Source organism: Dermacentor variabilis, chromosome 1 (assembly GCF_050947875.1).
Source record: "Dermacentor variabilis isolate Ectoservices chromosome 1, ASM5094787v1, whole genome shotgun sequence".
Lineage (NCBI taxonomy): Eukaryota > Metazoa > Arthropoda > Arachnida > Ixodida > Ixodidae > Dermacentor > Dermacentor variabilis.
The window spans coordinates 268,228,458-268,255,074 of NC_134568.1; the positions used below are offsets into that span (position 1 = coordinate 268,228,458).

The following is a 26,617-nucleotide window of genomic DNA, read 5'->3' on the forward strand; positions in this document are numbered from 1 at the left end:
GACAGACTAATCTGTAACAGTGCATACTGGATCGGCTTATTTCGTGGTCTCCGTTTCTGGTCTTGTTTCATGATCTGTGTTTACAAAGTCGTAAACTAAACGCGGGAACTATTTCTGGCACGTGTCGGTGAGGCGGGGTTTTGGTGCCGGCTGGGTTATTTGCGCAGCTTAGTCCTTCTGCATACGTTAGTTACCAAGTGTAAAGCTGACCACTACTCAGTAGAACTGCGATCACATGATGAGAGTTTGTCTCTCTCTATTCTATTCTGTCCGTGTGTCATTACTTTCGCGGAACTCAGGAACGGGGCTAGACGAGCCTCTTAGTCCCCACCTTACAGTCGTTTTTTCTTTCTTTGTTTTGTTGATTGCTTATGCATTTTGCGTATTGTACGTACGTAATGTAATGATTAATTTTCTTGAATAGGAACTATTGACTGAACTGAAATGTCCTAACTTCCTTTCTTTCTTTTTTACGTAACCAGTAAGCTGCACAAGAGGAAACTTCGTTAATCTGCAGCGGAACGTTTTCAATGCTGTGGTCTTTCCCGGATTGCACGCATTAGCCAAGCCTCTAGAAAAAAAAAAGAAGAAGAAAAAAAGAAAACATGCATGCAGGGAATAGGGCTGAGAGGCGAGGCTGAGACCCACCTTCATGAATTCCACGCTTGACTCGAGCGGGTTGTCAAAACGGAAGAGCAAAAGGAAGCTCTCTTCCAGCGGCAGCAGCTGGGCTAACTGCACAGAGACAATTGAACACGCACACATTATGAACACACAAGCGGGAAAACATGTCGCGGGGCTTAGAGGGGTTGTAACAAGGCAAACGGCACGCTCACAAAGAGAAAGAAATCTACATGCCCTAAGAGGAAGCTTTAGCTCGGGCCCAACTCCGATGCGGCCTATTCGAACACATGTAAAACGCAAAAACACTTTCCTGAGATAACCACTGGACCGATTTTAATGAAATGACTGGCATTTGAGAGACAAAGTGAAATTCTAGTGACTGTTGGAAGCGGAATTTCGATTTGGGGCCTGAATTTTGTTAGCAGAATTTTAAAGGATTCGCAAGTACGAAAAAAAAAAAAGAGACGCACGAAGTTTTAAATTAATAGCTCTGCATCAATAACAGATACTGCGGTTCTGTAAACAGCATCCATCAGATAACTGCAAGCGGACAAGTTCGATATGTCAATTTGTATCTTACCTGAATTTGTTACGTTGTGTAACGAGGGTTCTGCAAAAGCTGTATTTCCATATTACTAAATTTTTTTTAGATTAATTTGTAACGTATCAATTTTCTCCGCTTTAGATGTACTATTAGATGTACGAGCAATAAAAACAACGCTAAATAACAGGAAGAGCAGAGGGACACAGACAACAGCGCTCTGCTCGTCCTGTTCTTTAGCGCTGTTTTTATTGCTCGTAATCACGAACCAACCAGTCCAAATGCGTACTCTTCTGCTATTAGATGTAATTCACAGAATCGTGACATCATTTTTCCATGCTGAGTTACAGAGCTGTAAACTTGATAGTCTGGATTTCTGAAAATTTTCAATTTTTGCCAATCTTTAATAAAAAAATGTCGACCTAAATAAAAAAATTCGAGACCGACAGACATTGGAATTTGTTTTTCTTTTAACTACATTAAGCCTCGTCAAATTTGGTGCAGTGGTTGCCGAGAAAAGCGAATTCTCCTTTTACATGTATTTAGATAGGAGCACTCGAGCTAAAGCTTGCTCCTACTTTTAGCTTGGGGGCGCCTATTAAATACATGGGAAAGGAGAAATCGTTTTTCTCGGCAACCACAGCACAAGATTTGATGAGATGTGCTGCATTTAGAAGAAAAAGTTGAAATCTAGCGACTCTTGGAAGCGAATTTTTTATTTAGGCCGTTGTATTTTTGATAAAAATTTTCAAAAATTGCTAATTATCAGGAAACCCAACTATGAAGTTGACAACTCTCCAATTCAGCAATCAAAAACGATATCGCAATCCTGTAAATTGCATCTAAAGGCACACCTAAAGCAGGTGAATTTGATGTATTATACATCGTTCTCAACTCGACCCCTGATATGTGAGAAGCACTTTTGCCCAACCTTCCTAAACATTGTAACAAATTCACGCAATATATAAATAATTATATCAAATTTGTCCGCTTTGGGTGTTCTGATGGATGCAATTTACAGAACGGCGATATCTGTTTTTGATGCGTAGGGACAAATTTGTAAACTTCAGACTCTTCCATTTTTTAGACAGACAATTATATAGAAATCTTTGTAAAAGCTTTCCGACCATAAATCAAAATTCCGCTTCCAACATACACTAAAATCTATCTTTTTCTATAAAATTACGCAAATTTTCATTAAAATCGGCCCAGGGATCATTATTATTACAGTACTGACACTCTTGCGCAACTGCCACGTGGAGAGAAAACTGCGCAGCAGTCTGCGCGGGATAACAAAACCGTGATCACACGCACAATGCGCGATAACCGAAAGCTATACAGGACTCTCCAATGAAAACTAAGAAAACTATACGAGACCGCGAACAGTTAACATTCACCATTTCGGGCCTATAGTTCGTTGGTGACTTTTATTTCGCTGCACTCAAGGAAGGGAGGACGTTTTAAATTTTCGTCCAACAACCTTGACCGGCTTATTTTGCGACCATGTCTTCACTCGAAAAGACTGGAACACGCGTGATTTATCCTCGTATTGTGATTTATGTCGCAACGAGCACGACTTTCACAGGGGTCGCATACGTGATCAAACATCTAGCGTACGTCCGAAATTAGATATCAATATCTGGGGAGACGAGTTTTGAACTCGTTCGTGGTATGTTATGCATGTGCTGAAACGTAACCGTTCACGAGTACTGAACGAAATATGAGAATAATCTTTCGATGCGCTGATGGGACTCCAGTTGGAACCCAGAGGGAACAAAAGCCGGCGCCTTACTTTCGCCTGTATGCACGCTCCCGCAATGATTCGTATCACACGCGGGTGCTCCGTTTTCTGTGAACATATCTGTTAGTGCCGTCCCGCGTGCCACGCGATCCGTTAATTGCTCGGCAGGGAACCGTGCATGCATGCTTGCATATGGAAGAGCATGCAGACCAACCAAAGAATTCTTTGCGACAGCACGTTATCGTATTTCTCGCATATGAGAATCCAGGAAAGGAGCAACGACATGACTCGTCTTGCTCGTGATTTGAAGAATCGTTTCCGAAAAGCGGGTGACTCTCCAAAGCGCTCACCCGAAGCGCTCGGAGAGCACAGGTGCTGGCAAATTGGACAGTTCGGCCCGAAGAGGCGGAGCACCGATAGCGATAGCAAGGTAATAGGTAGGTTTAGAAAAGGGTCTAGAGCTTAACGGTGCCCCACCAAGCGACCGTTCTGCGTTCGCGCTCTGCCCCGCCTGGACCGTGTTTTAGCATATGGGCTTCCCGGCTTGCGTTAGCGTCACGCGACTGCAGTTCCCTTCTTGCACAGGGAAGGAATATGAAAACACAATTCCAAGAAAAAAAAGCCCATCAAAAATGCAATTTGTTATATATTACAGGGTGAAAAGTATACCTGAGAGATTATTATTGTCAAAAAAGGAGGCGTTGACGCGTTTTGGAGACGTTCGGGGCGAGGTTGGGACGACGCAAAGCAGGTTTGGGGCGTTAGGAGCGTGGGGAAACCCAAAGATACCGTTTGGGTCGGGCGCATGCGTTGTGGTGAGACGCCAATCCTTACGGCACCCCCTATTCTAAAACAGTCTATGCACCGACGCTCCTCAGACGGGGTATGTACACGGGGGCAGCATGTTTACGAGGAGGGGGGGGGGGGCACACAAAACGCGAAGGAACTGTGCTGCTGAGCAGCAGTAACAGCGCAGCTATCTCACAATGCTGGCTGGTATAGGAGGCCTAGATGCATTGAGGAGGAACGTAGTGAGGCACCCTACACTTTTAGACAAAAGTACGCACTTTGGGGTGTATATCTGCCACACAACCATAATCGTCATCGGCCTTGCTTGCGTTTCCTTTCTTGAAAACGCCGCGCCCGCTACTTTCCTGTCGGGAATGCTATGTCATGCTGATAACGCGCATCGAGTTCGTTACTGGGAAGTACCGGGCTCGCAGCGTTAAAGAAAGAAAGTGAGGACAAGATAGATGACGTTTATCGTTGTGTGGCAATAGGGTGTAATCTTGTTTTAAAGAGTGTACGCCGGCGTGACGCGGAGCGCCGTCAGCGGCGTTGCAGGCGTCGCACCTCGACGGTGCACGATCTGAGACCCAAGCTTCAAGTGTCCCGTTCGTTCCGATCGGACCATTGTTTGCCCCGCAGTGTGGTAATGCACGCAGCTGGTCAGCACGCACGGTATAGTGTTTGTGCGCACGACACTTAAATGTCAGCAGCGGGAGCGGCAGGACGGCGCCCTGGCTCCTGTGCAGAGTCGATTGAGCCGAGCATGAGGCTGCGCGTCTCTCACGTCTCTGGAGACTTCCTAGCCCTCTAGGCGTGGGCAGCGCATGGGCCTCCATAACGTGACATCACGACGTCAACGGCGCGAATGCGCCTCGAGCTTTCGTATAATTGCTTTAACAGTAAAACATTAAAGAATATGACATGACTGTTTACTCAGGGAAGGCACACACCAACGTACGTAATTTGAGCCCGCAATTTATTGCTGGCTCTATACACAATTTCTTATTTCCGCTGGGCACACATTGCTTCTCCCGAGTGAACACATCTTCTTCATAAATAGGTTCCCGTTCTCTCTGCATACTACGGAAGGCTGAATATAACTTCGTCGAAGGTAGCTTATGCGTGAAATCGCAAGTATTGTAGAAATAAAATTATATCACTGTAATGTCGCTATCGCGCAAAGGCATAAAGATCGCAGCAAGGGCGTTAAAATGCGCTAGGCAGCATACATATGAATATAATGCTTTTCGCTTTATGGGCAGTGCATTTACTGCTGCGCACTGCTAACATAATCGGTTACTCTGCAGCGTCGTTATCGTCGGCCCAGATCACTAACTATTGAGAAGGGCTACACAATCTCGTGGAACGTTTCGAGGCCAATAAACGCGGGCGCGGCTACGATCGTGAAAATTTTATTCTTTTGGTTCTATATTTTTTTTGTGCATCTCCGTCGTTTCCTCGTACCGCGAGGATCTTTATTACTGGCGCATAGTTCGGCAAGGGGAAGAAAAAAAATGCTGCGTCGGGAATACGACGGTGTGGCTTCAGGAGACCGTATCGACGAGGTGGCGTCTTCTCGTGGGAGTCTCGCCGGCTCCGGCTGTTCCATGCGGTGCGCGTCGAGGTTGCAAAACAGCGGTGGTCCGTTGACCGTGCGTACCTTATTATCGCTGACATCCAGGCGCACCGTTCGAGCCTCGGTGTTGCAACACGTGCGCCAGGGGAGAGCGAATAAACCCGACCGGGTAACGAGACCGACCGTGCGGCGCTTTTTGGAATACCTCGCGCACGGCAATAACGAGCAGGCCGGACCGGGATCGCGTGGTTCCTTTTCTTATCTCTTGCTTTATTTGTGGTGCCGAACTCTAGCTTCTCGGAGCACGGTGTTCAATTCGCTTAGCGAGCCGGACTTGCGCTCGCACGCGTGTGTTCATCCGGAGGCGGTATCTGAAACAGAAGCCTCGGGCCCCCTTCTGTCCGCTTGCGTTAAGTCGCCTGTCGGCCACGAGAAGGGGAACGGAGATAAATGAGCACGGATGGTATCGGTTTGAACGTATTTCTTTCATGGCACATGCAAATGGGGGTACTCTTGAGGCTCGATGATCGATGAACGACAGCGGGAGACTGCGAAAGATAAGGATCAATAAGTGTGGGTACTGGTGTGTTGGAAAGTCGCCCAGGCGTTTCGTTTGTGGAATGGTGCCCAAACGTAGGAACATAACGCCATACAATGGACGGCTAACTGAATTCACTGCAAAAGCGTCATTTCCTTTTTAACTGTAACAATGGGAGTCAGTCGGCCCGTAGTTCGCCTCTATCAGGCTCGAAATGAAGACTGTAATGTCGTGCTAGACTATGCCCTTGCTGTGCTCGTCCCAGCTTCTTTTAGGTACGAATTCAATGACCTGCGTGTATGATGTGGTCGAAAATCTAATCGAAAGAACAATTATAAGTGCGCAGTGAATAAGCTTGACACGCTCACAGAGTACGCGTGCTTTGAGAGACAAGAAAGTCGAGCGCGGTTCACTCGTCAAGCGGCTTTATTCGTGGTTTTGAATGAAAGGATTAGTCGGTGTATGCTGCAGCAGCATCGATCTCGGCCGCGCTCACTGGCAGGAACGACCCTTCGAAGCGACTGAGGCTTTCCCTCTCAGCCTGTCTTCGAGAGGGAATGCCAGCTTGTCCGCTTATAACGACGAGAACGGCGCTTGTCAGCGATGCAGCAGCTGCGCGGTGCTTCATTATGCATAAACGCTTGTGAGATCAACAACTCGCAGCGAACTGGTTGCGTGCTCCGTTCTTGGAAAGTTTGTGGTGGAAGTGCACGCATGAAATGCTTCCATACGTGGCTCTTGCGCCAAGCACTGCGGGCAAGCATAAAGCAAAAGACTCAGTAGAGGTAGTTTAGGCAGACGCAAACGTATGAGTGATGAAAGAATGCAGTAACTTGCATTGATATACAGAGTACAGCAGGTAAATGAGCAAGAAAAGGTGGGATGAGAAACTGGCATTTGTTTCTGCTCGTTTGACGCGTGTGCGCTTTGGAGGTGAAAAGGCAGTGTACGGAGACAAGAGAGAGAGAGAGAGAGAGAGAGAGAGAGAGAGAGGCAAAGGAAAGACAGGGAGGTTAACCAGAGGTACTGAGACAAAAAAGAGAAATCACGAATGATGCACTGGGTTGAATTCATGATAATTCGGTGTAATGCCAGTTATATCCTGGTAAGTGACTTTCCCAGTACGACGCTTCAAGTTGAACTAAAACACCTGAAAATGCGTCCTTTCCAAGACTTTAAGAGTAGAACTACGGAGAACAAATGCTCCCGCTTTTCTCCTGTAAGCTCTAAGGAGGTCAGTCACCGACAATTTATATATATATATATAAAAATCTGAAATCAGTTTTGTTCCCGAAGGATTAGGTTTTTTTTTTAAAGAAAAAGATGCTGTTTGTTCTCCCGTTTCAGCTCGAAGTCATCTACTTTGAGGTACGGGCACTGCCGTTAGCATTCTGTGGACTTAAGGTCTAGCGCTTGCGATTTCTAAGAAACGAAGTTAAACCGTCTGAAATCAAGCCTTGCAGGCCGCTCAGTGCCGAGACACTCATTTTCACGTTTCCACAAGCGGCGACACAGAGTTGGAATCTGGAGTATTAGAAGTTCGCTAATAAAGCTACAAAAGGAGAGGTAAAAAAGGAAGAAAGGGCTTGTAAACAACTAATTTATTTTTCATTGCTTCCTCTGCTGAAATTGTACATACTTGTCCCGGGACATTGTACACAATGTATGAGGGAAATAGTGAAAATACCGAGTTGGTGTCGCAGTTCTGGCTGGAGATTAAACTTTAATGTCAATAAGAGCCTCTCGAGGGAAACCCGATATTGTTTCGCTGCTGGACGCAAGGTTTCTCTTGGCAGAGAATGCTGCGGGCTGCTTTCCACTTTGAGCATTTCGACGAAACTTGTGCGTTGTGCCTCTGTTGACCCACTCGATACAGTGCGTGACGCTGCGTGTTTCTTCTTGGTCGCTGCTTTTTCGTCCCTGCTCTTGCGGGGAGACGTGGCTACAAAACACGCAGCCGAAGTAGGTTAGTCGCGATGGTCCCTTGGATTCCGCTGAGACCGTGTGACCATAGCGCCGCGTGGTCCGACAGTCGAGAGCACAAATATACGCAAGAACAGGAAAAACAGCGATACTGAGTGTTTGGTCTCGGCAACCTCACACGGGAAGGCGGGCGAAAACTAGATGGAGAACCCTGTGCAAAGGGTGCTTCGCGCTTTGAAATATCGCTGGCGGGAAAAGTTGGTGGAAGAGAAAGATCTAGACGGAGGCGGAAAATGTATACTCGAGAAAGGAAACACCGCGACTCTGTCCCCTTTCGGCGGGTTGTACTCGAGCGATTAGAGTTCAAGTACTTGTGCCGAGAGAGATCATCTGGGCCCGCATTCACACACTCAAACATACAAAAAAAATTTTATTACGCTAGAACTATTTCTAGTAAGCCAAAGGCAAACAGCATTTACGTATGAAAGGCTCTGTGAATTCGGCCCTAGATCTATTTGAAGACAGTAAAATTAACATGTCACCTTATGATCTGTATCAATCTGTAGTTAGCCAAAATGATTTCACCTGTCTGCACACGCGAACAATGAGTTATGTTGGTTTCCTGAGCACGGTAACGATACCTGCAGGGATGAACACAAAGCTTTTGCGAATATACGAGATGCAGAATACGAATCAGGGTGGTCCTTCGGATAGTCTCACTGCGATGAGCACCCAAGTCCTAAGTCAACTTGTTTGTTACTAACCTAACGTAACTAAGGAAACGCCACACTTGGCAACATTGAGCGGTTGTCATGGGGGAACGGGAAGAGATGCAAATACAAGATAAGAAATCGATGGAGTCAAATATTTCTAGATATGAATTCAAAATTTAGAGGACCTGAAAAAAACTTAATTTACATAATTGAGTGCCAACGACGGCGCTTAATCACCGTCACACTCATTATGTTATTCATGAACGAACAGTATGGGATAAGTAGATAAGACACAGAATGAAAAGGTTTGAAGATCTGAAGATATTAACTGCACATTTTCAAGAACGCGACATAATCACACATGACGTGAGTGCCAGTCGAAATGAGTGTGACTGTAGGTCCCGCAGATGGCACATAATGGATGTCGCGTGCATTTTGCCAACTCTCAGTGGTCGTCATGGGCAAGCGGGAAGAGTTGATATTTGGGACAAAAAAAAAAAGCTAAAAATCTGAAAACAAAAGGGATGAATTGCAAGATGGAATAATTGAAGGCTGGGTGAGGACAACGGTCGTACAGAAGCTATGAGGGAATTGATGCTGGAGCCGAGTCGAAGAATTCCGCAAATGCTAGATAGGTAGGAGTAGAAGGAAGGTAGGGTGGTCAACCAAGGGAGCATCCGAACCCCATATATATATATATATATATATATATATATATATATATATATATATATATATATATATATATATATATATATATATATATTTCTTGCACTTGAAGAAACTTCGTGTGACCTCGAAGAATTGTTCACTGAAGTGACTGCCTTATAAGAGAATTTACAAGACCTCACAGTTCAATTTCACAGCCTGAGTCCTCTCCCACCACCAAGAATCTGGCATCCTCTCACGGTGGTGTAATCTTCTTTCGTCTACTTGTCGTATACTTCGCTATCACTAATCCGCTATCTCTTCGCTATCACGCATTTCCGGCGAAACTGCAGTCCCCCCCCTCTCTCTCTCTCTCTCTCTCTCTCTCTCTCTCTCTCTCTCTCTCTCTCTCTCTCTCTCTCTCTCTCTCTCTCTCTCTCACACTTTTTTTTCTTTCTCTGTGAGTCCAAGTATAAGCGCTTCTGCGCGTGACTGCTGTTGATTCTGATGTCGAGCGAATCCGGCTTGGCCTCATTTCGGTTACTGAGTGAAATATACAGGGTACCCCAACTATCATGCACCAAGACTTAAAGAAAGAGCAGTTGCGTTACTAGAAGAAAACGTAGTGCATATTGTTTCCAGTACAGCGGAGTAGCCGCCAGTAATTATTTCGTTCTTTGAATTTAATTCGACAATTGCAATTAATTATCTAATTCGAGAAGTACTGTCCTAATTATCAAAGTGTCAATGAAGCATTTGTAGGCACCCCCAGGCACCCCCAAATGCCATCTAACTGCTGTGTTTTCAGCGACGTACTAATTGAGTGCAATTTTTTCCGACTGTCAAACAAACCTCCTGAAATATGAAAAATAACACCTGACTGCGCTCCAAGCCGTTGTCTAATGAACCGTCGGGATTAACCCAGTGATAAACACCGGAGTCTAACTTGTGGCCCCGGTGTTTAACCATTGCCTCGGTGTTTAAAGGGACTCTGAACCACTTTTTATAGAAGTGGAGAAAGACATTTGAAGTGAAGATAGGCTATTTCAGAACCACTTTGCCGCAAAAAGTACTTCAATGCGTTCAGCAGAAGCGGAGTTATCGGCAATCAAACACGGCGTCAGCTGTGCTCCCCTTCCTCCTCCAATGCCTTGCACTGCGAAGGCTACGGCAGAGACGTCACCGCGGCGCGCAGTTCAAATTTCCGATTTGGTGCCTATGCCGCGCTAAACGTAAGCCAAACGCGACCGTCCTCAAAGAGCCGCAGTGCGCTTAGCCACTGGACTCGTGGCGGTACCTCGCAGCGACCAATAGCAGCCGCGTATTGGAGTGTGCTTTATGACGAAATAAAGCACACAGAAAAGAGCGAGGATCCTGGGGTTTTTGAAACGAGAGCGTTTGAGAAAAAAAGGTGACTTCGCGCTCCGCTTGCGAGCTCCACGGACCACGTATACGACAGCAGAACTTGGCTGAGATGTTCACAACAGCGTATGCTACCCGCGGACTATGTTATTTCACCAAGCCCGAGGGGTGGTTCAGGGCCCCTTCTGTGCAATCTGTGCGGAGTGCTTGGGCGGTGATTTATTTTTTTATTTCCTTCATTTCGTTCTTGCTAACTCAAAAGGAACCTTTTCGAGGGCGCTGCTTTATGATGCGGGTGGGAGCGCAGCCACGTGGTATTCGCCATATGTCGCAGGGTTTCTTTATCAATCGGAAAAGAAATTAGTACGTAATTAGTACGTCGCTGAAAATACCGCCGTTAGATGTCCCTTGGCTCTGTACAAATGCCTCAATAAAATTTTTATAATTATAATAGTACGTCTCGGAGTTAGATAATTAATTGCAGTTACTTAATTAAATCTCAGTAACAAAAAAATTACAGGCAGCTACTCCACTGTACTGGAAATAACATGCACTAGGTATTCTTGGAGTAATCCAATTGCACTTCTTTAAAATCCTGGTGAATCATGGGTAATTGGACACCCGGTGCAAGTGATGGTGCTTCCATCCCTAATAAAAGTTGTAAATTATTAGAAGTGTTATTAGAAGAATTATTAGAAGCTTTGCTTACTGGAAAGAGAAACGATACTGAGACACATATCATTCGCATGCATTTCACACGCCATTGATAAAAGACTCGGACAGAGGGGTCACTAAAGTCTACAGTTTTTTTTTTCAAGGTCAAAAAAGCACGCAAAGCATTTTGAAGCGAGGTGAACATACAGTAACATATTCATTTTCTAGGCAATTAACAAATAATTGTTAATTGGCTACCTACTTCTCTCTAAATATATAGCAAATATTGTACTGTGTATACATTTATATATATTGTATATGTGCATGGTGTTTACATTGGAAATTTGAAACAATGTTGAAGTGAGAAAATACGGATCAGGCAGCCGCCGCTGTTACTTCTAATGCGCTTGTTCTCCTATTGTCCGGATTTGCAGAAATAAAGCAAAGTATGAATTAATATCTGTGCACATCCACGTTAATAATGATGCAGTAAGCTATTAGCGACAATAAAATTTTAATTGAAAAGGCCGAGGCAAGTCGAAAGAAACCTCATATGATGTGGGTGACAAAATTCTGGCAGTGATACGTTGGGGGGAGGGGGGTAGGGTGTAGGCTTCGGCATCGCCGGGAGGGGAGGGGCTGAGTCCTCCCCCCCTCGGAAAGCTCCGGAGGGGGCTCGGGCCCCGGAGCCCCCCTCCGCAGTCGGCTCCAATGAGCGTTCGGTTCAGTACTCCCCACGGGAGGTGAGGAAAGAAAGAAAAAAATAGCCAAAAAAAAGGAGAAAAATGCATCCTCCTGTGGACACTGCGTGCACGCAGGAATATGCACAGTAGGACTAGGAGAGAGAGAGAGAAAGGGAGAAAGCAATGGTGCTAACCAGAAAAGCATCTAGTTGGCTCCTCTATACGCTAGGGGAGGAGAACAGGGTAATAGAAATATTAGAGGGAGGGCAGGTCTACGGGTGAACAAGAAGCGCGCGTAAGAACAAGTTCTTCATGTAAACTGCTTATCGTAGTAAATGGCTCAAGGCTTCGAAAGGTCTAAGTACGTTCTTTTTGTGTGTGTGAGCCGATTCGACGTTCTGTTGAAGAACTTGATATTCAGTATTTTTGTGCTTATGACAGACAGAAAAGGTTATTGCAGTTATCGGTGGCAGCATATAGGCGAAGACGGCTGCATATGATGACTGTCTAATGGCTTATTCCCTTTAGGCTATTAAGCCCCCATCTAAGTCAACTGATTCATCAATATTTAGCTATTACCGGTATCGTGGTTCCGAGCAAGACACCATCTCATGCTACACGAAACATCGTTGCCGTATAGAGTGGATGCTACTGAGCAATTACGAGGAGCCGTACATTTTTTACGTCATTACTTGGATTCACGAAACTAAAGACTTGCCGCTGGGCTAGTAGGCGCATAATTGCTGAGATGTACATTGGCGGAAATGAATAAAAGAGAAGAACCTTAGGTACAAGATAAACAGTAAACGAACGCCTCGTACTATTCGTCTGGTTTCTCCATGTTAGTCTTTGTAATCCTTTTCTTTATTTTTCGTGAATGTTTATACCTAGACTGCATGAGTTGCTATATATTCCGCTCTTCGGTCCAAATCAAGTTTTCGTCCTAGTGTGATGTATTGTGTTGTAGAGTTACATTTAGTTCTGTATGCTATTAGCAGTAATTTTCAATATAGCATTGGTGTATAACCAACGAAAGTTTGTACGCGCATCTAGTGGTGTGACGAACCCAGTTGTAACTGTCGTAATCCTCAATAGGCATATATTACGCTTGACTCCTTGCCTTTCTAGAAGCTGCCCATATCATTGGACTTTCGTTTGTAATTAGTATTATGTGTATTGAAGGATATACCGGAGAATCGTTCGTAATTTTGCCTACTCCGTTTTTTTTAATGCAGAATACATTAGGCGTTTGCTCGATACATCCCCATCACTTCGAGTCTCTGGGAAGGGAATATTACTCCCGCTGTTACGCGAATGCACTGGGGCACTTGGAGTGCTATACAGCACAGACACAATTCCGGATGCGTCCGCAGCTATCTTCACACTTTTTACACGGCCTGTGCGTTTCCATGGCGTTGCTCTTAGTTATTTGAGCCCGCTATGCGCCCGCCAGAGCATAGACGATGCCTATAGGTTCTGTAGCTGAAGAAATTTGATTCAAGTTCGAAATGGTGGTGCGATATTCCAGCGAATAAATTATAGCAGTCCTCAGAGAGAGAAGATGCTACCGGAGCCTTTCCCATCGCGAGTCGTTTATTAGTTGGGGCAAAAGCAAACAACTGACGCATGTACCTTAAAAAAACACATGCGAACTCGTTAGAATGCAGCGACGCAGTCTCAATTCCGTCGTTTCGACGTGATTTCCGACTGCAGCGTTGTAATGTCTTAAGAAAGCCGGCCGTCAGCGCTTGACGCCGTCCCGATGAGCCAGACCTCCAGTGGAGGTCGCACGGCCACGCTCAAGATCAAGCACTCCGCGGAGACAAACTTGTCCGGCGTCGAGTGTAGGTGTGTGTGCTCAGCCGGACGACACGGCGCCCAGTCAGACAAGCACTCGAGGGTCTGCGGAAATTCCCCTCCCCCTCATTCTGCCACTTCAAGCTGCTTCTGTGAGGAGACATTTGCATAATGACTTTCGGCCAAGGTGACCAGAACGCGGCTCTTTTGCCCAAGCGCCTCCTTCACGTCTGCGATTCTCGAAAGCTTCATTCTTTCCTTCAAGGCTCTCGACGGGCAACACGGCCCGCGGCTTGTTACGAAGTCGCGAGTCTGCGCAATTGCCGAGATCTCATCAACAAGGCGAATCCCATTGATTCCAACGCTGTCCTGCCGGGCTGGAATTCCCGAATTTTCAAGCCAGTTTCTACGCTACATAAGCTCGCGAGAACACGCAGGAGAAAACGCCAGATAGGGAGGTGTGATCAAGAAATATGATTAGTGAAAGTGACGGGCCAGTGACAAACAATCATTAAGAGCGAAACGCTTTGTGAATGCGGATACGGATGTCGGGATAAGCATTTCCGCAGACTGCTGCCAAAGTGGCAAGGACCTTGCACAAGTTTCCCTGGGATCGTGGGCTCCATATGTTAGTCTGTAAGGTGTGTTTACACTTTTTTAGCGTGGTAAAGTCCTCCGATGCCGATATCTCTCACGACCGCTATCCAAATCTCTTTCATAACCGTTAGTTACTTTCTCCGGATATACGGATGCACCTACCGCCTGGGTTACCACGACGTGAACTGACCATGCTGTATTGTCTGTGGCTAGGCGTTGCATTTACGAACTCATATGCTTTCCTTATTGGAATGGCCAAGAGCCCCACGTGTGACACATGCAACAGCGATGAGGCGCTCGCACATATTATCTGTGTCTGCCCGCGATATAGTGCCCAGAGACAAGTGATATGGAGAGTACTGGACCAGTTGGACAATCGTCTACTATCAGAACTCAAAACTTTAGGTCAGTACTCCCGAAGAACATCCGCGCTGAAGGCCTTACTCGCGTTATTAAGGTTGCTACGTATGGGGCTTCACGATAGACTTTAAGAACGCCGCCTCCTACCGCTCTATAGTGTACGCGGTTTGTTCGTGCTCGTCTCTCCAACTCCCTCTTCTACTCTCTTTCTCTTTTTCCCCTTTATCTGTTCCCCTGTGCAGGGTAGCCAACCGGAACTACCTCTGGTTGACCTTCCTGCCTTTCTATGCATCCTCTTCTCTCTCGTTCTCGCCGAGAGCCCCGATGAGTCGAGGTACTGGACGACACTTAGGAAGGCTAGTAGCTGATTACGACTGGGGAAGAGGATGTCTTCCTGTCGTGAACATGGAAAAATTTCTTCAAAGAGGAATAGCCGTTAGGCTATTCACCGCCTCGGGCCTCCTGATCCGCCTCAACATCTCTTGCGCTGGGCCACCTCCTATGGTCTATCACCAGTCCACTCCTCAGGTCGAAGCCACTGGGCCTTCCCGGCCGGGCTGCTCTGCTGCTGCCATGGCGACTCTCTACCTTTCTCCCTCCTCCTATCTCCTTCACTCCCATATCCATCCCCCTGCTCGCGCTGAGCCGTGCTCCCGCAAGGATTGCAGAAGATAATGCCAGCCTTTCCTCCTTTCCCCACAAGAACCACTTCTCTCTCTCTCAAAGAAATGCCTTGAATGCCCAATGAAAGAAAATACGCAAGACCGCCCGAATATACTTACTTTACTAGGACAAGTATCTGTTTCCAACTTGCTTTTTTTTGCTAGCCATCAGCAGATAAAAAAAAATGTATGCAGTAAATCAAGTTTGTGTAATCTGAAAGCTAGTTCCCGCGACAGGCGTAAGCCCAAACAAAGCTTTGCAGAAGTGCGGCGTTGTCTGGATCAGTGAACGTGGGGACAAATAATTAAGATTTTCTTGTCACTAAGAGGAACGAGAAAAAAAATTAAATCACTCTAATGACGTAAAAATGCGACAACTTTCAGCAAAGTATAGTATTAAAAAAAGAACGCTAAAGCTTTGGCGACGCTGATTATGCGCTCGCCCTCAGGGTGACTGTGCTTAAGCGATTGCTGAGAGCACTGTGCCTGAAAAGCGCTTTAAAGTTTCATCATTACAATGCTCCCGAGCTAAGGCATGGTTTCTACAGGAGCGCCAGCTTTGTTGTGCAAGAAGATCAGTCGCAATTCCAACGTCCGATGAGCTGATCGAGCACATCGCCGACCTCAAGAAAAAAAGCTGCACTGCTTTTTAGCTTTTTGCTTCAAGACAGACGAACTAGACAAATAAAAAAAAAAGCTCTTCGCTTTTCTCCTCGTTACTGCCCGAGAAAAATAACAAACCGAACGAAAGTAAAAGAAGGCACACGGGGATGCACAAGCGTGAAAGCGAAGACGAGACATGGAGTGATGTATTCCCCATTCGGTCAGAGGCTGCTGCGCGGCTTCGATGACAGCGACTCGGATTGGGCACAAAGGGTGGCTGCCTGGAAGGAAGAATGATAAGGTGTGCCGGGGAAAAGGGACGCCGCGAGAGGGGTTGACCAACGATAGGCGCAATGGAGAATTCCAGCGCGCTTTGGTTATTTCGCGGGCACATAACTTCTAGCAGGACTGCCTCTCCGGCTTATCCTATGCCATAAAGCAGGAGAGAAATGCGCCTTCCATTTTCATTGGCTCCACACTGTCTCGTGGCTCAGTGGGTGTTTGTTCTTTTCCCCCAGATCGCTCCTCCTTTTTTCGACATCTTGCGGATGCTTTCTCTCCGCCGGAGTCGTATATTTCATGGTCGGTGTGTGTGTGTGCGTGTGTGTGGAGGGGGTGAGGGGGGGAAGGGTAGGTTGCGGCAATCAGTAATCGCACCTCTCAAAAAGAACTCTTGCGTGGTCACCCCGTGGCGTCAACATATCCAAGGTCGACCGGCGCCAGGGAATAACAATGGGGACCGAAATCCAGCAGGCTGCCATTAAATGCATGAAGAGCATTTCTATATATCTCAAGATTCGCGATGCAGACTGGTGGGCGCCTCCCTTGTGACGCCACCTCTTTCGACACACACACGCTCCTGTGTCACTATGGCACATCTTTCAAACGCCTGAGCGATATTTTCGTTCGCATAGTATTCCAGGAGAGAGAGAGAGAGAAAAAAAAATCGGTCTGCCTATGAGCCCCAAGAAAGAATGATGATACAAGGCGTACAGGGGCGCTATACGCCAAAGTTATTGACAGCGTCTATTTTTCCACGGAGGAGCCAATTGATTATGAGAAAGGACACTCGTAGTAGTGGGCCAAGGTTTTAATCGATGCTGCCTTATAGCGCTTAAGAAATCCCGCTCGAACTAGTTTATACACAATAAGAACTTAATAGCAACACATTTTGATGCGACGAGTCCATCGCGTATACGATAATGCACGGCAGTGCGTTAGCGCGTAATCATACGCAGGTATTAAAAAACTCGGCCAGCGCTTAACGAAGCCCTTTTTCTCTATACAAACTATCTTGGAGCACCGCGCGCACACCGGCGCATTTTCTATAGCCAGGCCACTGCGCTGCACGCAGCTTTCGCAGATGTTCGCCTAATTATTTCGAGAGGGCAGCCGTGCTTGGCTATTTCGCTGCGTGTGGCCCCAGCGCTCGCCCAAAGCGTTGCGGCCAGCACTCGTGCGCCGCTGCCGCTCTTGCAAGCCGGGCGCGTCTTCGGCGTTAAAATGGCTCGGTTCTCCTTGACGCAGCAGCACGGTGGTCATTTCGCTGAGCCGGCGCGAGGTCGCCGCGCTTAGGCGACGCCCACACCGCGCTGCCGCCATAGTAGAGCAACGCCTGCTGTGGCGCCCTGAATGATGCGCGCGATGAGGTGTCCGCCCCGGCGTCCCGCTGAGGTGGCTGGATTACACGGAGGATCGCTATAGAGGCGGGAAAGCATCGCTTTGCGCACCTTTGGCCTGGCGCACTACAAGCAAGGGTGCATTCAGTTAATGCACGTCGCTGCGACGAGGAGGCGTATATAAGTAGACGTAAGTAGAAGGACATGGTCTCTGAAAGATCCAAGAATGTATTCAAAGCGAAGGGACTAGCACGAATAAATTCTGAAAAGGCATTGAAAAAAACGAAAAAAAGTCCGGGGGCAGTTCTTGATTCTGCAGCATGCGAGAGGGCCACAGTAGTGACTAAACGTAGACGTAAGCGCATGTTAACTACGCGTTTTCAGCAGCCGATAGAGCATTTTAGTATGATAGTCCTCAGACTCGCTTTTAGTATGAGGCGAGACAAAGCTGCATTTTTATAAACATTCAAAGAAAAATTCACCGACGGCTACGATACTCCTTAATACGAAATATGAGCGCAGCTCTACATGTTTTCATTTCGCGATATATTGACTGGCGCGGACAATCTTTCGCGTACGGCACGTTGCAAACGGAGCGAAATGAGGGGCGACTGCCTAATTTGGAGATTGCGAGAGGCAGCGCGTGGGTGACGCGTGGGCGCGATTCACAGCAGCAGCCGCAGACGGACCTCCCAGACGACGCGCCCCACTCTGGCGCCACCTCGTAGCCATCGTCGCCGCACTACGCTTTTATTCTCAAGCTTTCACGATACGTTCCTCGTCCGCTTTCTTCCTCGCGTCTTTCATGCCCTGCTACACTCCGCTTTTGCTCGGTTACGCCGACGCAGGCACGGGCACCTAAGCGCTGTGCTCTAAAGGTACTTTCAAGCCAAACCGGGAGCGTAACTATATCGACAATTACTTTCTAACAGAGGTGCTGATTCTGGTAGCATGCATCTATAGTTCTCGAAGGAAAGCGAGCACGTTCCTTTATTGTCTATATGTGTCCCTTGCGGCGACCTTTGCCTTTCACTAACGAGTGTTGCATAATTTTGCGTGCGCACGGAGCAAAATGGAAAGTGTGGCAAAGAACGGAAACGCTGTCGTCGTAGCCAGTGATCAGTTTCGGGCGGAGTTGCGATTAGCCACTTTAACGCGACCATTTAACAATAACCAAATCACTTCGCCATGTCGCCACGAGAGGTGTATAATATCAGTTCTCAAAAAACGTGAGTGTCCTCGTCCTGCATGTAGCGAATATAAGTGCTGCTCCGTTGATGTTGCCAGCTGAAGAGGGAATCGGGCCCTTTGTGAGCTTATGAATGTACATGTTATCTGCTCGGTGGTGTTTGTTTGCGAAGATGATGCCATTCTTATGCTTTTTCACGTGTGCGTAGCGCAACTATATAGTCCCAATTTCTGGGAATAAATGATTATAGAAAAGGCCGCTGGAACGAGATCAATTTGTATATCAAGATGTCTTTACCTGTTCACCGCCAAATTAATAGCTAACGAAGCAGCGCCTTCGCGGCACCTTAATGCGAGTGTTAAAGTGAATTGGATTTTTGTCACATATTTCGTGCTTACTTTTTAACGGGCTTATTTAATTTGGCATCTATCTCTTGTCAATGCAGTATTGCCGAAGGCAACGCACTAGAAGAGCGTTAGAGAGATGGTTTGATGCGCGCGCGACGTAGCTACGCTTTAAGGAAATAAAGTTGCAGTGACTCCTGTTTACGACCACCACGATTGATTTCCAGCAAGAAAGAAACAAAACACGAATATTTGGGGCTGTTTATGTTCCAAATAATTACACTACGATGCCTTTCCGACTCTTCCCGAGTCGCTCCCTTCTTCGGATAAGTGTGACGCCATCTAAGGAGTGATTTGTTGATTGACTGATTGAAAGTTGTATCGACTGCCGTTTTACGACCTTCCACCGCACTGGCGTTCCTCAGTTGCTTTGATAATGCTGGCACGGTCGTTGAGAAAATGAATGCGGGAAAATGGTTGGCGCAAAGCAGTTATAGTTTTTATAGTTTTCGTGTCTTCTGCTCTGTTGATGTTCAGACGAGCCATAATCCGCGTCTATGATGTCGTCAGGCAGCGGGAGGTTTACTGTCTCTCTTGTGCCCGCATGGAGCGCGGAAGTTGTTTCATGGACGGTGTGGAGGGTGCCCGCACACGTCGCGCGGCTGAAACCCTCAACGCGTTCGGTAATTTCTTTCTGGAATGCTGGCTTGAGCACTAAGCAAGTGGTTTGCTCTCTTTGTGGCACGAAACATGATGTCGCGGTGTACTGCGGACGAAGCAGGTCAGTGCCGTTCTCAAAGGTCAGCTATAGAAGACTGAAATGATGCCTTTCGCAAAAGTTGTGTGCAGACACTTTTAACCATAAATTAGCATGCAGAAATAAATTATGGAGCTTTACGTGTCGAAACCACGATATGATTATGAGGCACGCCATAGTGGGGGACTCCAGACATTTGGACCACCTGGGGTTCTTTAATGTGCACCTAAATCTAAGTACCCCCCACGGGTGTTTTCGCATTTCGCGTCTATCGAGATGCGAAAATCGAAATGCGGCCGCCGTAGCCGAGGTTCGATCCTGCGACCTCGTGCTTAGCAGCCCAACACCATAGCCACTAAGCAACCCCGGCGGGTAGCATGCAGAATTTGTCCAGGAGGGATCAAAGAAGTGGACGAAAGAAAACAAGGCGTTAGTTTTGATTGGTTAATGACACTTCATGTGACAGCATAGCCTCGAGTTAGCTGAGAGTTATGTTCAACGGTGCCTTTGATTAAACTTAGATACAGCAAATAACGGATAATTATGAAGATAAACCGAATGGTGCGCCCAATGCAGTGCGGCATCATTTATACGGTCTTCTCAGAATAGAAGAGCCGATGGTGCGATTACGGGGTAGGCATATACTTTTTTTTGTATGCCTGCTCTCGGTAGCAGACACAGTTCCTGCAAATTTTTGCGCTTTCACAGATAAGGTTAGTCACCTTCAACAGATGCGAAAGAATGGCACCGCATTTAGAAAGCAGCGCGACGCAACACAACACGAAATAAAAGAAGACAAGTAAGAAGAGAAGAAAGCAAAACAACACGAACGGGCTGTTTAAAAAAAATAATATCGTACAATTTGTGCTTGCGGCAGGTTCGGTAAGATGTGGGCAGCGAGAAAAGCCCAGCGAACTGCGGCACAGTGCACGCAGACGCGCGTGACCATGACGTCCGCCCGCCATCACTGGCCTACATTTTGCGGAGCCGCGTGGCACGCACGGTCACGTACGCTGGTCGCGGTTGCTCTTAAACACACCGCTGCTTTCACTTGTTGCGTGTATCTCGGCGCGGAAGCGGCTACGACGCGGCATGCACTCCCACTGTCGGGGTTTGCTGTGGAATTCGAGTGATGCCATCCTGTTACGACCTGTGCACGAATGCCATAGACAACGTGGACCGCGTGCTGTGAATATACTGAAGTATACACTCGGAGACATAGCGCAAGATATGTTTAATATCGATTGGCGTATCCCCTCTTCCGTATTAATTTATGTTTTATCGCAGCAACGTACATGGTCTCCACACCGAGGTATACAAGAGTGGTCTACGTCTTCGTTAATGATGCAAGCATACAGTGTTACAGATAGTAAATGGTTGATAACGTACTGATTCTAACTCAAGCAGCGACAGTATAATGGATTTGTTAGCGCCTTAATGCGGTCCAGTCATTTATATCATTGTTCTTAATGGGTGGCTTTGCTTACTGTGAGCTTTGTTCTTGTTTCTTCTGTCTAGGGACGTCGTGCGCTTTCGAGTGATATTCGAATAACCCCCGTAAACAGAAAACAAGACGACAACATGCAAAATCTGCAGCTTGTTCTTACGATGTTCTGTTCAATATCATATTGACACAGTGCTGTTTACTGTAGCGACAGTGGGGACGTTCTGCATTATTAGCGTAACTTCATATGTTGTAAGTAGCCTGTAAATATATTTATCTTCTCCTTTCGCTCCGTATATGATGTGTGCAACACATTCAAGCTATGTGAGGAAAGCACCCGGTAAAACCGGTAAGTCGTAAAACCGCTAAAATAAAATCACGAGCTTACCTCGCGGATTTCAATCTTTCCGTCCTTATTGTCGTCGTACGCTTCCATGAAGCACTCCTTGAGCTCTTCCAGCATGGACTCTGACACGACCTGGAACCGAAAAGAATAAAGAACGTTGCAAACCATGTAGAACATGCTTAGGATTACACAGGGCATTCACGTGGAGCCTACACTGAAGCTGTGCAACTTTTTCTTATTTATTTTCGTTGCAAGTGCTTACATTGCAGTGCAAGTGTTTACCCTCACGCTGCAAGTACAACTGTTTGACTGCACCGGCTAATTGATCGAACTTCTTTTTTTTCGTGTTCAGGAAAACGTTTTTGAGTAAAGACATGCCATACGTTTGGTTCTTAATTTTAGTAATTGTATTGTAAGTTTCATATTATCAGAGAAGATAGAAGGTACTCATATTCGCTGAACAACCTCACCAACTTCAATGCCACGGAACCTTGTCCTGCTGCGAACAATGTAAAGGTTGAGAACGATGAAAAGCTGCCTTAGATGGGTATTGGGCTGGATTTGTAGATACCTATATGGGCATGCTTTGCTTATTTGCGCAGAGAATAAAAGATGCCTCAAATATTTCTCTTACCCATTTTCACACATTTTAGGGTAGCTGAATAATATGTTTAGTAGGCTCAAATAGATGTACAAATTTACCGAGTGTTTCTTTTTCTTCTTTCAGTCCGAACAGATCTGTAAAATATCGCACAATGCGTATAGCGCATTCCGGCGTGTTCAGGAATTTTACCTGAAGGGGCGGACATTACTTATACGACAAATCGCAGTATCCTGGTAGATGATTGAAAATATACACTAATTTACTTTTTCATTCCTTATTTTATTTAGGTCACATGTTGTAATTGCAAAATTGAAGCCGAACAGAAGTGCAATCATGTCTGCTTAGCATAAATCCTAAGATTAGCACGACGCTTTGGATGTCCGTCCTCAAAATTTTGAAAATGCATTGACGTTCAATTGAAGATTGTTCCGAAGTGCTTTAAAAGGACGATTATTGGGAAACTGGTAAATGCAACGACATTATATTTAGTGTTTCTGCTAAACAGATATAAATTTACTACTGGTCGACTTCAATTTCGAAATTATAACATGTGCCCTAAGGTGAATAATTAACAGAATAATTAATAAATATATTTAATTAGCTTCCTGGATATTGCATCTTTATGCAGCTTAACTTCAGCCTCTTCTACAAATCCACATATAAATACGGAACAGCGATATGTGTCATCTGCAATTTTTAAGAAATCAGTTCAACCTTAGAAAAATAGAAGGTGTATAATGTAAATAAATGAAATAATATGCTTTATACGATACTATGCTTCGCAACACACATAAGGATTATGCAGACATTTTTTATCATTATTTATTCCCCATTAGCTTCTCTCGCATTGCACGCGCGGTATACTTATCCTCTATTAGAGTCTATGTGCGGCAAAGCACGCTTTACAGGTCTAGGCAACTGTGTTCACCAAACACCGCGAAACGTGCTTCACACGGCCATCCAGTCGACATAGAATAAATCAAAATAAAGTACAACTTATTTTACACTCAAGCTTGTTTTTGGAGGGATAGAGTTGTATTCTGCGTAATGAGAGAGAGAGAGAGAGAGAGAGAGAGAGAAACTATGTATAGAAAGGGAGGGTGTTTAACCAGAGATATAGTTCCGGTTTGTTACCCTACACGGGCGGCAGGTGTAGGGGATAGATAGATAGATAGATAGACAGAGAGAGAGAGAGAGAGAGAGAGACCAGCACACATTAATTGCGTTCGCTATATAGTGGTAGCAGGTGGCGCTCCTAAAGTCTTCCATGAAGGCCCGTAGAACTCAAGAACCTGATTCGCGCGAGTAAACCCTTCTGCACGAAGTTTGTTTGGAAGCACTGGCCTAGAACTTTTTGTTCTGATAGCTGACAATTGTGTAATTGTTCCAGCACTCTGCACATCACTTGCCCCTCAGCACTATAGCGCGGGAAGACACAGATAATGTGTGTGTGAGTGTCTCGTCACAGATACAATAGTCACACGTGGGGCTGTTGACCCTTCAAGTGAGAAATGCATCGGATTTAGTGAACATGAGGCCGAACCACAAACCGTAGAACATGGCTATTCGCGTCGTGTTAACACAAGCAGTAGATTTAGCAGTATATCCGGGAAAAATTAAGGTAAGCGACACATGCTGAAAAAGGTTCGAGTGCCACAGGGGCAATGTATACATTAACGGGACATCGAGTGCAGCCAAGCCACAGCGAATTTAGACACATCGACAGCCCTCATGTTCAGATCGGGCGCCTTCGTCGGCGTGGTCATTTTCGCTCACATTGCAGTGCCCTGGAAGCCATTGAAAAATTATGTCATGTCCTTTGTGATGGCTGTCTTCGTGATAACATGCCTCCAGTAAAAAGGAGATACCGCCTCGCTTATTCAAAATTCAACAGACTTGGAGCAGCGGCTGTATCCTAAACTGATGTTTATAGTGCTGCAAGCGCTACTGTACTGGGCGGTGATAGTACGCGGTGATAGCGACCGAATGTGATTGTGTATCTGTGTTCCATTTCTCTCTGTCTCTACTTTCCTGTCAGTTTACCTCCCCAGCTTAAACATGGATTTGCGTTGTGCATTTGATGCTTGTCATCGGTAAATACAATTGAATTTGTAAGCAATTTTTCTTGCTTGGTTGTCCGCTAAAGTGCATGAAGTTAAAAACTGCCCCTATCCGCTTCATTTCGCAATCTAATGCATCGCGCACCTTTACGGAGGTGTGACTTTGGAGGACAATGTTGTAATGCTACCGCGCTGTGCTGTATCACAGTGTACTAGGGCTGATAGCCGTTTGACAGCCGGTTACATAAAGGAGTAAAAGAAAGCTGATCCGATATGCCATTAAACTGAAGACGTGGTTCTTTCGTACAGACCGTGCAACAAAATAGTTTGAATCGCGATTTTAACAGAGGACGCCTTTTCTGTGCGTTGTTTGAGAACACTTTTATAAGTTGCTAGAGTCTTTTAAAATGATGGCCTTCAAGTAAGCAGCATAATGTTATGCCTCATATCTCTAATCGGAAAGTTCACTAGCAAAACTTTGTTATCTTGCTGGCTGAAGTGCAGAAGCGAAATCAAGCTATTTAGAACACGAGATCAAGCTATTTAGAACACGAGAGAATCAATGATGTATATGTGCATATGGTGATTTGTGTTCCGCCAGTGATGCTTTATAAAAGCGTGATTGCCCTGTAACATACAATCACTTTTTTCTAAGGAGGACCGTGATCGTTCTATGTGGTTTATGCAAACTAAGCAGCTGACGATAGATAAATAGAAACATGTTCTTCACCCATGTACCGGAACAAACTTTTCTTCGCTACAGCTTTTCCCCACTTTTTTACTGTGACCATGCGATTAAATTCAGCGTATATTTCAAACCGTTCTATTTATTTATTTATTTATTTATTTATTTATTTATTCGCAAATGTCATTTGTATATGGCCTATACCAAGAGACTGTTCTCCTTAAAAGGCCTTCGCAGCACTTCTGGCCGCTATTTTGTAGCGATGCCTTATGCCTTATTATATGCTATTCTTATCATCCACCACACACGGCCGCCTGATCGCGTTGCTAATGTGGGCAGACCGTCGCTCTGACCAGTGGCCAAGCGCGAAAAGCCTGAAAAAGCGTAGAATCGGAAAAGGCATCGCTACAAAATACCGGCCCTGTCCGACACAGCTGTTTCTTTGTTTTCCCTTCTCCAGTGATTGCCAACGCGCCCGATCTGAGGTAGTGCCGCATGGGCTAAGCTTGCAACATCTAGCCGACCATGTGCCACTGTACGACATGTTTGCTTTTCTTTCTTTCTTTCTTTCTTTCTTTCTTTCTTTCTTTCTTTCTTTCTTTCTTTCTTTCTTTCTTTCTTTCTTTCTTTCTTTCTTTCTTTCTTTCTTTCTTTCTTTCTTTCTTTCTTTCCTTTTGTCGCTTCGCCTCTAAATACACTCCGCTCTTCCATTCGAACAAAGCTATAAAAGGGGAGTGAGTGCTTGTGGGTTTCCTGAAGAAAAAAAAAGAGGACAAAGGATTATGAACGACGACAACACAGGGAGGGGTGAAGAAAGGCCAATGCAGGGCGTCTCACCCCCCCCCCCCCCCGCATTTAACTTTTTTACTCCCAGTAATAATTACAAACTGAATGCGATCATGAAAGGTGCCGCAAATCTCAACAAGCTTGGTACTCGTTTATCTTGTCTTTGTACAGCCGTCGCTGTACTTGCCTGAAGATTAGCTCCGTCCGCTTTAATATTTAACGCAGTGTTCTTAGACGCACTTCTCGAGCCAGAGCAGCGTTATACACTGGGAAAGCGGTCACGCCGGAAACGTACTGCGCGTGAAATGCCTTCTTTTGTGCTAATTTTGTCACCTTGTATCGTATTTGCGTGCAAGAAACATGTTGGACGGCCTTTATTACAAGTCCGAGATTCGCCGAGGCATTACGTAGCGACTCTGGCACATTACCCTACATGTTCACTAGTCAAAACAACACCGCTGTTTTTGCCCTTGCCACTTCGCAATCTCATATTAAACGACTCTGTCTCCACGTCGAACTACGAAAAAAATGTGCGCTGTATAGCGGACAGTGCAATGAATGCCAGTGGCATCAACTGACCTGCTGGTCTCACCTTGGACAACACGCAGAAATTAGATGTTTCTCTGACGGCGTTCGTAGGAAGACCTGAGATGCACGGCATATGGACATCTGTCGCAGTAAGGACAAATGCGCACGTGCACAATTTGCGGTGATCTGTGGCTTGCCCAGCGATAAAATATATCTGATTGACGACTGGAAAGTCGTTTACCACAGCTTACTTAAATGCCTCCGCGAGACGAACGATGACTAATAAGATCTATGCAGCCCAGTGGAAACCCTGCAGGGCTCGTAATTTTTGTTTTTCAAGAAATGTTTCAGTTTCTCCCTGTCTGAAAACGCCGTCGCCTGGATACCGTTATACAGTGTGTATTAGAATTAGTGATGTAATTTATGTGAAGCAGTGATATAAAG

At 45.9% G+C, this 26,617-nt stretch overlaps 1 protein-coding gene across 3 annotated transcripts in view; it reads right to left on the minus strand.

Annotated features, from left to right (window-relative positions):
* Nucleotides 1-26,617, minus strand: part of Cbp53E (Calbindin 53E) — a 266,973-nt gene that overhangs the window by 31,578 nt on the left and 208,778 nt on the right. For all 3 annotated transcript variants that reach the window (XM_075675463.1, XM_075675479.1, XM_075675471.1), the window contains exons 3-4: nucleotides 21,553-21,642; nucleotides 649-735 (exon numbers count right to left, since the gene is read on the minus strand). In XM_075675463.1, coding sequence (XP_075531578.1) covers nucleotides 649-735; nucleotides 21,553-21,627 — 162 coding nt within the window. In that variant the 5' untranslated portion in view covers nucleotides 21,628-21,642. The remainder of the gene's footprint in view (nucleotides 1-648; nucleotides 736-21,552; nucleotides 21,643-26,617) is intronic.